This window comes from Mirounga angustirostris, unplaced genomic scaffold, assembly GCF_029215605.1.
Source record: "Mirounga angustirostris isolate CCGP_5_RB_7025 unplaced genomic scaffold, mMirAng1.0.hap1 SCAF_4, whole genome shotgun sequence".
Taxonomy (NCBI): domain Eukaryota; kingdom Metazoa; phylum Chordata; class Mammalia; order Carnivora; family Phocidae; genus Mirounga; species Mirounga angustirostris.
Window position 1 is genome coordinate 75,030,888 of NW_026991712.1, and position 12,344 is coordinate 75,043,231.

The 12,344-nt window shown below is 37.0% G+C and overlaps 1 protein-coding gene across 1 annotated transcript in view; it reads right to left on the bottom strand.

The window, feature by feature from the left end:
- The window catches only part of LOC135364027 (lipoxygenase homology domain-containing protein 1-like), a 123,224-nt gene that overhangs the window by 87,372 nt on the left and 23,508 nt on the right, over window positions 1-12,344 (bottom strand). The window contains exon 7 of the mRNA XM_064587504.1: window positions 3,381-3,544. Coding sequence (XP_064443574.1) covers window positions 3,381-3,544 — 164 coding nt within the window. The remainder of the gene's footprint in view (window positions 1-3,380; window positions 3,545-12,344) is intronic.

Here is a 12,344-nt window from a genome sequence, read left to right on the forward strand (position 1 = left end):
TTTGGTCATTTTGGGGGAATGAATCATTTCCGTCAGCTTCATTCTCCATGACATTCCAGTTGCTCCTACAGGGCTGACTCCATAGTCTCTGGAGGGTAGCTACCAAAATTACAACAAAGTCTGACATCACTTTGCAAGCCCTTTTTTGATGCTGGAATCCTCTACTTTCTATACCACCTACCATCAAGTTCTCCTTCAAGACCTATGATTGCATCAAGAAAATATTACAGCTGCCCCACATTGCCACATACAACATGGACCAGTTACACAAAAGAAAGATTTTTACTGTCCTGACAATAATGAGATAGTCAATGTCCTAATACCACTTGGCTGATGGTTCTTAAGTTTCATGGATTTAGTCACATGACATATTATAGGCTCAAAGTCACATTTACATTGGGCTAGATCTTACTTCTCTACAGTAGATGATAAAAATCACAGCCACAAATAGAAGATTTCATAGAGGAATAGAAATTTCAATAAAATAGAACAAAAATATGACAAAGATAGAAAGGGATAGTGCAGGACTTCTAGAATGATGCATTAGGTAGGCTCTCCATAGAAGCAGTGGCAAAAATTATTAAAATCAAATTTTCAAGAACTCTGGAAATTAATCAAAGACTTTCAACAATCTGAAAAGTATTCATTCAAATGAAAACTATGAACCTTGGTAAGAACAGAAGGGTTTGTATATTGTAATTTGATCTATTTCCATTTTTCTCTCCCCAGTTCTATAACATCCTTAAAAACCAGCAAATTTTCAACCTTGGTAGCTGTGAAAACCAACAGGAAGGTAGTCTACATCCTGATATAACATAGTCAAACTACTGAAAACCAAAACAAGGAAAGAATCTTGAAAACAGCAAATAAATACATACAATAAAATTAACAGCTGACTTCTCATCAGAAATCAGGAAGGCCAGAAAGCAGTAAGATGACATTTTTAAAGAGCTGAAAGAAAAAATTGTCAACAAGGAATTCTATACACAAATTAAGACATTCTCAGGAAAAGAAAAACTGAGAGAATGCATTATTAGCAGAACTACCCTACAAGAAATACTAAAAGGAATCTGTCAGGCTGAATTAAAAGGACACCAGAAGTAATTCAAGTCCATACCACCAAGAAAGTTAAAAGAGAGCCCACAAAATGGGAGAACATATTTATAAGTCATATATGTAATACGAGCCTCATATCCAGAATATATAAAGAACTCTTAAACTCATTAGTAAAAAGATAAATAATCTGATTAAAATGAGCAAAGGATTTGAATGGACATTTCTCCAAAGAAGACGCAGAAATGTCTAACAAGCACATGAAAAGATATTCAACATAATTAGTCATTAGGGAGGTATATATCAAAACTACAATGAGAGATCACTTCACATCCACTAGGATAGCTAGAATCAAAAGATAGAAAACAAATTTCTCTTGGAAGGTAGAAAAACATGAACCTCATATATTGCTGGTGATTGGTTCAGCCACTCTGGAAAAGTTTATCACTTTCTTAAAATCTTAAACATTGAGTTACCACATGATATAATAATTCTATTCCTAGGTACCTATCCTACAGAAATTACAGTTGACCCTTGAACAATGCCAGGGTTATGGGTGCCAACCTCCCACACAGTGGAAAACTTGCATGTAACTTGTGACTCCCTCAAAAACTTAACTACTAATAGCCTACCATTGACCAGAAGCCTTAACTGATAACATAAACAGTCTATTAACATATTTTGTATATGTATTATATACTGTATTCTTACAATAAAGTAGATAGAGAAAAGAAATTGTTATTAAGAAAATCGTAAGGAAGAGAAAGTACACATATAAGTTACTGTAAAAAATCCACATATAAGTGGACCTGCACAGTTCAAACCAGTGTTGTTCAACAGTCAATTGTACAACATATATCCACAGAAAAACCTGTACATGGATGTTCATAACAGCATTATTCGTAATAATTATCCATATTGATAGCTAAAAGTAGAAACAATCTAAGTGTCTATTAGCTGATGAATAGATAAATAAAATGTGATATATTCATACAATGGAATTCTGGATAGATAATGGATAATAATGGATAGATAACTGGTTTCCTACGACTAGAGAATACGAGGTTGGAGAGTTGCTGCTAACGGGTCTGGGCTTTCTTTTTGGGGTGATGAAATGTTCTAAAATTAGAGTGTGGTGATAGTTGTACAACTTTATGAATATACTAAAATCATGAATTCTACACATTAAATGGATGGATGGTATGGTATGTTAATTATATCTCAACAAAACTCTTTTAACAAAAAGGGTGAGTGAAGTAAAGATAACTTCCATAGATCCACAGTCATACTGTAACTTGCAAATAGGTACTGAGAAATTTTAATTAAAAGAATTAAACACTATGTATGGTAGAAATAGATATCATGATTTGGGGTGTGTAGTAATGATTTAATAACAACTAAACTTTACCAATTGCTTACTATGTCCTGCTAGGCACTGTGCTATAAATTAGACAGTTTTACAAAGCACTTTTTCAGAATGGATCAAAAGTAATCCTATCTCTCAGAATTTGTCATAAGGAAATAGATAGCTTTGTTTAGAAAAAAAAAAAAAGAAGAAACTAAGATCAAAAATACATTCATCATGACATTATTTATAATATTTAAAACCTAGAAGTCATTTAAATGTCCAACAGTAGCAACAACTGTGGCATATGGTTAATTTCATATATTCGATAATCAATAAAGATTATAGTTTGGAGCACTATGTAGTTCCTTGCATAAATAAGGGGCTACAGAATTGCTTATGTACTACAATAGTAAGAGCAAACATCTATGGAGTTTTTCAGGCACTGAACCAAACACTTTACATACATTAATTCATTTAGGCCTCATGTTAATCCCTTGAGGTAAGCGTTATAGAGCAGTTGTCAAGGTCACCATGCTAGTAAGCAGTAAAGGCAACGTTTGAATCTTGGCCATCTGCCTCCTCAGACCATGTCTTAGCCATTAGGCTGCACCACCTTTCTATCATATCATCATACTCCATAGATGTGGACAGGGACTAGAAAAGATATTCAACAGTGGAAATATTTGGCTTAATGGAAGGATTAGGAGTAAAGTTTTCTATCTCATTTTTAAAATTTTCTAAAGTTCATATACTTTGTTACCTTTATATAAAAAAATGGGGGAAAAAACAAAAAATCTTTTATTCCTGTTTTAACTCCTGTTTACCTCTTTACTCCTATTACCCCTTAGGATAAAAGATTTCATGTCTACCAAGAAAAGGTAATGCAAATATAACATCAAAACAAAGATTCTCTATTCCATCTTAGGGAATGTAAATCATAATATATCTTAGCAAGCAAGTTATAGCATATCAATTTTACCTTGAATATATCTGCACTGTTAGGATTAAACAGCTGATATTTCCCAGATCCCAAAATAATAGGACCTGAACATGTTGCTTCTCCATAGACATAAAGGGATACTGTCGCCGTGGTGCCGGCATTTTCAAGATCCCCAGTGACAACGGTCACCTTCCAATCTCCTTCTGCAAAGGCAAAAGGAAATTAATATTAAAATGTGGAAGAAAACCATATTAATATTAGGATATGAGGGATTCTACCTAATCCACTTAGTTATGAAATGAATAATCTGTGAAATCAAGTATTAAAATAATTGCTAATCATGGACTCCCTTTTGGAAGCTAGTATGACAAAAAGTCTTGGAAATAATAGATCATTTTAATTACAAATCAAATAAGCAGTAAGCTTTTTAGGGTAGTGGATATTTTGGGGAAATTGGGGAATTGGAAGCACTTAGTACTAGATATTTGGCTAGAAGATTTAGGAGTTTATTTGGTCATCACTGTCAAATCTTTGGGTGGGATCTAATGACAGACATATTGATAACCTGACATTAAGGCATTATCTGTACTAGAGAATAGTCTTGTCAAGCTGGGGCTGGTAATAGTTTGGTGATCTTTGCAGAATCATGGTAAGGATGTGGAAAACCTAAAGACAAAGCAAAAAGAGCTAAAAATTTATTTTTAAAAAATTGCTGGAGTCCCCTAAGGGTTGGAATGAACCAACAAGTAAAGAGTAAAATATCGTATGTAGGGCCTAGCCAAATTGAGAGGGTTTGGGAGGGGGAAGATGAGGAAAGGAGGTATTTGAAACAGAAAGACCATGTGTCATGTAAGCAGAATGGATCATTGAGCTTCCTGCCACAGCGATGCGGGAAGCAAGGAAGGTTGAGACAAGCAGAGCATGACAGAAAATATCTTTTAAGAAGATCTACAACTTGATCTGTGATTGGTTTATTTGGGAAAACAAATAGAGATAGCATTTATTTAATCATTTTGTGCACTTTTGGAAAATGGCACTATCAACCCCAAAGCAGTGAAACCCTCTCAACTTGAGTCCACACCACACAGTCAAGAGTTGGAGTCCTGTCTACTAGAACTCTATACTCATTACAACTGATCCCTGGATTGCAAGGGCAATTTAAAGATGTCTGTTATCATTTTCAAAGCCTCCATAAACACATACTGCCTTGTGAGTATTTATTACATTTTCTTTTTTTTTTTTTTTTTTTTTTTTTTTTAATTTTATTTATTTATTTGAGAGAGCGAGAACACATGAGAGGGGATAGGGTCAGAGGAGAAGCAGACTCCCTGCCGAGCAGGGAGCCCGATGCGGGACTCGATCCCGGGACTCCAGGATCATGACCTGAGCCGAAGGCAGTCGCTTAACCAACTGAGCCACCCAGGCGCCCACCCTATTTATTACATTTTCAAAAGGGGATGAAGACCCACCACTATTCTGAATATCTGAGTTCTCAGTAAGTCCTCCACTCAGAGGTTAACTTTCTTTTTAGTACATTACACCACTCTCCCCAGTCCCCAATCCATCCACAAAGATCATAGGAACGTCTCTAATCAGTTTGACAAAACTTGCATCAGGTAGATTTTGCATAATGTTACATTTGTTACTAAAGATGGAACTTTTATTAAACCTTAGTACCAAAATGCCAAAGGAGGGGCACAACTCACAGGGGTGCACTCTGCTATTTCCACCTTGTAGCAAGTTTACTTTGAGGAATTTCAGTTCATTTTTCAGTGGGAAAATTAGAAAACATGAAAATTTCAAACTATAATTCCATTGAGAATCCTACCATGATATTAATTCTTATAGAAAGCCTTCCACCTGTGCTTTGATGCATAATTCAAACAAGTTAAAGTATCTCTTTTCCTGTTTTTAGATTTTCTTTCCTATCTCATCTTTATCTCCTTCCCCTGCCATCTGGGCCTGCACTGGGCTTTTTGTACCATGCTATCCATGGGGAGAGAGACACAAATGAGTTTGCATGTTGGCTTGCATATCTTGTTTACTACAACAGAAACAAATAGCAATGAACCATTGATTTATATAATATTCTTATGTTCTTTCCTTTTGAAATTACCATGTCACCACAACATGAGATTTAAAGGTGGAATAACCAATGAAATATCTTCTGTGGTGATTTTTTAAATTGTCATTATTCTCAGCATGATTTTCTTTACTAGCACTGAGAAAAATTAACTATTCCAGTATTCCCTATAGTGTACTTTTAAAATATGATCATTTAACTTCTCTAAGAATATCTCACTATCTAAAATACGAAATAGAAACATTTGTAGAAAATATCATAGAGGTACACTCTGAGTCTATATTTAAATTAAAAGTTCCACTATCCTGCAAAACAGTTTATTTTTATCAGAGCTAAAAATATGTTTATGGTTTTTATATCTCTTATTATGTGTCACAGTTACAAGTTTTTAGTTCTGTAATTTCTATTGTGAAACTATCTTCACCAACAAAAATCAAAGAACATGAGTTCAGATATTCTGTGTCTCTTTTCTTTCTTTCCTTATAGCTTCTGTCTGTTCAACCCCAAGGAGTTATACCCCAAAATACTGTAATCTGCTAATCCCTTTAGAAAATCACTTCTATTAACTCAAAGTTCCCAAAGAGAATTCCATGTAATTGAAATCTAAGTATTTATCTCGTATTTACCAGTGTTTTAAAGGTTTTTTAAAAAAGTTTGTTGACTATGCAATAAGCCATTGCTGAGAATCTACCTCAGACTGTCCCATTTTATTCTCTTTTCATTGGCTCTCAAAGCTTAAATTTGGAAAGATACTATAATAGTTGCCTCCATTTGAAGAAATCCTGTTACAGAAAAAAGAAAACTTTTCTTGGAGACTACGTCCTAGGAGGCTTATTTTTCTTTTATGTTAAAAATGTTTAAAAGTAGTCTAGATAGATATACTCTATGATCTCCAAATAACCCAACAATAAATTTAAATTTCTCATCAATAGTAAAGTAAGTTTTAACAGCAGCTTCCACTTTAACAATAGAAAGTATGTGTTCTGTATTTGCTATTTTTATGTAGCTAAGTTAAAACTGAACTAGAAAATCCTGAACTTCAGGATATGATGCTATGCCAACAACTGGAATTCAATTCATATTTGTTGACCAGCTGATTTACAAGTATTAAGTGTCTATATTATGTACAAGCATTGTTATAGACATTCAAGAGGCTATGAGACTATCTGAGTCAAATTATGAAACCAGACTTGACAGTTTATAAATCTTACCTAATACCAAATTTACTGATCATTCACTAGCAAGCCATAAGCTAAGCATTCTTCCTTTGGAGAGATCACGGACCAGGGATTGGCATATTATGGCCCACTGGCCAAATCCAGCCTGCCACCTGTTTTTGTAATTAGTTTCACTGGAACACAGCCACACTCATTTGTTTATGTATTTTCCATGGGTGCTCTTGTGCTACAACAGCAAAGTTGGGTAGTTGCAACAGAGTCCATATGGCCTGCAAAGCCTAAGATGCATATTATCTGGCCCTTCATCATAAAACTTTGCTGATTCCTGCTCTGTATGATTGATATAACTCAAAAATGTCCTCTCCAGCTTCCATTAGAACATGTGCGGTTTCAGACTTAAACCATGCAAGATTTAAGCAATGCAAGCTCAGCTATCAAACCCCATTGATTTCCTAGTTTACATCGCCATCTCTACTCCACCACTCCATAAATACCAGGTTGATTTACAACAGGCAATCTAGACAGACCAGACATATTCTGCTATGGCAGACTGCATTATTTAAAGGCCTTACTGATATCTCCCAACCCACTTGCTCTTTTGCAAAGTGACATTTTACCTCTCTATTAAGAGGTAGAGTCTATTTTCCCTGATTGAATCTGGGCTGCCCTTTGCCAATATAATGCAGCAAAGTGACACTCTGGGACTTCTGAGCCTAGGTTGGTCTGGGTCTGTTAGAATACTTTCTCAAGATACTCCCTCTCGGACCCCAGGAGTTGTGCTATGAAAACCTAAGGCACATGGGAAGCCCTCATGTAGGAAGGTAACTCCAGCTGAGCTGCCAGTATCATCAACCAGTGGAATGGGTGACCCATCTTGAAAATCCAGCCATAGCTTCGGATGTCTGTGCAAATGAAGAACTATCAGACTGAAGTCACTAAAGTTTCTGAGCAAGAATCACCTGGCTGAGCCACATCCACCCACTGAAAGGTGAAAGACAGTAATCAATTACTGTTTTTGAGCCACTAAGTTTCGGGGTGGTTTCTTATAAAGCAAGGGAAAACTGGAAGAGCTGCTGAAAGCATTTCACAGGTAAGAGCTCTCTGTTATCTTTCACTAATAAATACCATTAGTGTTTCTACCAGGAGGTCATATTCTTAGCATGTATGCAGGGAGATTTGACTGAGGCATCTCCTTCATTTCCTAGGAAAAGGAAAAAAAGTAGATTGTAAGTCTACTGTTAACTGTTTCCTTTCCAAAATTTTCTTATTAATTAGAGGTTTATATTTAGAAGGCATGAGTGAGTTATTTTGGTGAGCAAAATCCCTATACCTAGTGAAGTTCAATAGCCCTTCCTTAGATCTTAACAATTTATCTTTACCTTATTCTGTGTATTCTGTTACAGGGGTTACACACATTTGCCTTTGTAGTTCAGAAAATTGACCCTGTTGTTGAATATAGAAACATCTGTGTCTAGACACATTTTCAGTTACTTGGCAACTACCCACTGAATACTCAAAGAAATATAAGGAGGATGCATGTAAATTAAGCTCTGACCATGTAATTAATTGTTAGTTCAGCATACTGAGGAAAAAACTCCTCAAAGCACATTAAGTCATCATAATGCACAGTAAAAACTATGGGACAGGCATGCTTTGCCTGATGATGCACCAGATAGTAAGCATATTCCCATGACATTTACCTTAACAGAGCAGGACACAATAGGATGCAGTGAGAGTGACAAGACTTAATGCATGCACCTCTGCAAACTGCAACCTCCCACTGCTCTGATCACAATCACAGGTAGATTGAGACAGCCTAAGAAGAAGATGCAAAGAACCACTATGCATCATGAAGCATGTGCTTGGCTCTTACTTGGTGGAGAGGTTGAGCATGTGTCAAGGAAAGAAGGAGGAGAGCTGCAGGTGACTCAGGGGAACAAAAATCCTAAAGTTAACCAGATCTACCCTCTCACAAAGACCTGTGAGGCTCCCCCCAGACTCTAGGTGATGAATCCAAGAATTCCTTCTACCCACATTCCCTCTGCTCCTTGAGAGAGGTCAGAACAAATAAAACTTTTCCATCTTTCCATTCATGGCAATATTTTAATGTTGCTAATAGATTGCAATGCCTGTCAAATGCTTAACTAAGCTCTGTTCATAACATCGATACCCCCTGCCCACAGCACCCTTACAAAGCAGCCTCTGGCCCCTCTGAAATCTCTCTCACACAGCTAATCACACACCGTCCTTCAGTTATCTTGAAGGGCTTTTTCCTACCACCAGGGCTTTACATGAAAGTCACTTCTTCCAAGAAGCATTTCCAGACACCTCTTCCAGTAACTAGAATGAACCCTTCTCTCCATATCTCTTGACCCTGGGCACACTTCAATCCCGAGATATACAAACAAGATCTATCTCTCTGTCCCTTCGACCCCTATCTACCCACCTAGACTGTAAGCCCCTCAAAGGGCAAGTTTTGGTCTTACATGTCTCTGTATCCCTAGGGCCTAGTACAATACTTGGCACAGAGTCATAAAATGTTTGGGGATCCATTAAGAAATATTTTGAAAAGTATTTTTTCATGTGTCTGTTAGCCATTTGTATGTCTTCTTTGGAGAAGTGTCTGTTCATGTCTTCTGCCCATTTTTTGACTTGATTATTTGTTTTTTGGGTATTGAGTTTGAGAAGTTCTTTATAGATCTTGGATACCAGCCCTTTTTCTGTAGTGTCATTTGCAAATATTTTCTCTCATTCTATGGGTTGACTCTTTGTTTTGTTGACTGTTTCCTTTGCTGTGCAGAAGCTTTTTATCTTGATGAAGTCCCAAAAGTTCATTTTTCCTTTTGTTTCACTAGCCTTTGGAGATGTATCTTGAAAGAAGTTGCTGTGGCCAATGTCAAAGAGGTTACTGCCTATGTTTTCCTAAATTCAAATCAAAACCACACTGAGATACCACCTTACACCAGTTAGAATGGCAAAAATTGACAAGGCAAGAAACAACAAATGTTGGAGAGGTTGTGGAGAAAGGGGAACCCTCTTACACTGTTGGTGGGAATGCAAGTTGGTACAGCCACTTTGGAAAACAGTGTGGAGGTGCCTCAAAAATTAAAAATAGAGCTCCCCTATGACCCAGCAATTGCACTCCTGGGTATTTACCTTAAAGACACAGATGTAGTGAAAAGAAGGGCCACATGCACCCCATTGTTCATAGCAGCAATGTCTGCAATAGCCAAACTGTGGAAAGAGCCAAGATCCCCTTCAATAGACGAATGGATAAAGAAGATGTGGTCCATATATACAATGGAATATTACTCAGCCATCAGAAAAAATGAATACCCAACTTTTGCATCAACATGGATGGGACTGGAGGAGATTATGCTAAGTGAAATAAGTCAAGCAGAGGAAGTCAATTATCATATGGTTTCACTTATTTGTGGAACATAAGGAATAGCATGGAGGACATTAGGAGAAGGAAGGGAAAAATGAGGGGGAAATCAGAGGGGGAGACGAACCATGAGAGACTATGGACTCCAAGAAACAATCTGAGGGTTTTAGAGGGGAGAGGGGTGGGGGGATGGGTTAGCCCAGTGATGGGTATTAAGGAGGGCACGGACTGCATGGAGCACTGGGTGTTATACGAAAACAATGAATTGTGGATCACTACATAAAAAACTAATGATGTGTTGTATGGTGACTAACATAACATAATAAAATAAAATTTAAAAAAAAAGAAACATTTTGAAAAACAAAGACTGAATGTATGAGAAAGGATATGCAAGGCATTGAAAATGCTTTAGTACAATATATAACTATTTCTTAACAAAAATAAGTCCTGATTATGCATCATTAGGGTCATTTTTGTACACAGGACAAGGACATTGTTATTTACCTCATAATTGGTCTTGTTATTAGCACAAAGCTAATAAAAGCAATATTGACCTTGTATCACCCAAATTTTGAAGGGCATGTAAATACATTTCAATGAGATTTGGCAGATATTATAAACAAGACAAATTATTTCTTTATCCTAATTTTTGATAATTTTATCTCCAAACAATTCTATGTATATAAACTCACAAATCCTTCAAAATACCACCTCATAAGAGGATCATGAGATTTTTTTGAATTTTTTTCAGTACTTTACAAATATTCTTATTCTTCCAAGAGACAAATATCATTAATCTTATTATACATACAAAGCAACAGAGAAATGATGTGCTCACTACCACAGGAGTTAGGATAAATTTGATACAGAATTAGAAACAGTTATGCTTCCTGGAATAAAATGGTTTCAAACAATACTCAATTTTCTTCACTTTAAGTCTGGAAAACAAGCATAAAACACTATCAGAAGTGAATCTATTATATATTTTATATTGATATTGTTTAGGGTAAATGGTTTGTCATTTCTCTGGTTTTGTTTATTATTTATTGCTGTGTGGCATGGTAAAAGACAGCCCAGTTTACAGGGCTGAATAGAGTAGAGACACATCCTGGCCATGTGCCTTGTTGCCTGCTCCAGGCCAAATGCTAGTGCAATGGGACTGCCTCTGGATGCTCAAGACCCTTGACATCTTTTATCATGAGGGAAAATGAAGTTTAAACATGACCACTGATTGGGTATGTGAGGTGTACAGGCTCTGGTTAAATGTTTTGTAGATATTATTTTTACCTAATCCTCACAGCAACTCTAATGGTTTCTATTATTGTCTCCATTTTCTAAGAAAGAACTGAGGCACAGAGAAATTCAGTGACTTCCCCAAGCCACACAGTGAATAAGTGGTGCAGTCTAGATTTAGAATCTTCATTACTAACCAGGATGCTCAGTAGCCTCCCTGCATGTTGGAGCTTGTTATAGATCGCTGTTAAGTTAGGATGATGACTCTTTATTGCAGTTTACTGTGAATCCTCTGCCTCTCTGTTTAGTATATTCAACTCCACTTCAAATCTTGATTCTTGACAGGGGAAGTAGCATGGGGGCTAAATGGCAAACTCCTGCAGGGTCCCCAGGTTCCCTGTGACCATTCTCAACCTCGATGCCAGATTCTTTTCAGTGGTATTTCTGCTTTGTCCTTATCCCAAATTCCTCTCAACTTTGTCCTTCATGCTTGCTGCTAAATCTCTCCATGCCTCTACTGATCATCCGCCTTACCATGGCTAGAAACCTTAGTTTGACTCTCTGAATATTTGCTAACAACTCCCAAGTACTTCATGCTCTGGCTTCTAAGCAACCTATTAGGTCTAAACCTACCTTCAGAACAACATCACTGGCATCATTAGGATAGCAATTCATGATCCTCAATTATAGAATTCAAGTCTTGACCTACATATGCAGTTTACATGAACTACTCTCTACCAATTCTACTGCTGTGGTTATCTATTGCTGTATAACAAACCATCCGAAAACTGAATGGCTTTAATCAACAATAATTAATTCTTTGGCCAATGAATCTGCAATCTGGGCCAGACTTGGCAGAGAAAGTTCATCTCTGCTCCATACAGCATCGGCAGGGGTGGCTTAACAGCAGACAGAAGGATCTGTGTTCAAGATTGCTCTCTCATGTGACTGGCAAGTTGGTACTGGCTGGCTGCTAGCTGCTGTCTGGAAGCTCAGGCAGGGCTTGGGGCAACAGCCTTTGTGCCTCTCCATGTAGACCTGTCCATGTGATCTGAGCTTGTTCACAGCATGATAGCTGGGCTCCAAGAACAACCATTCCCAGAGAGAGGGCCAGGCAGAAGCAT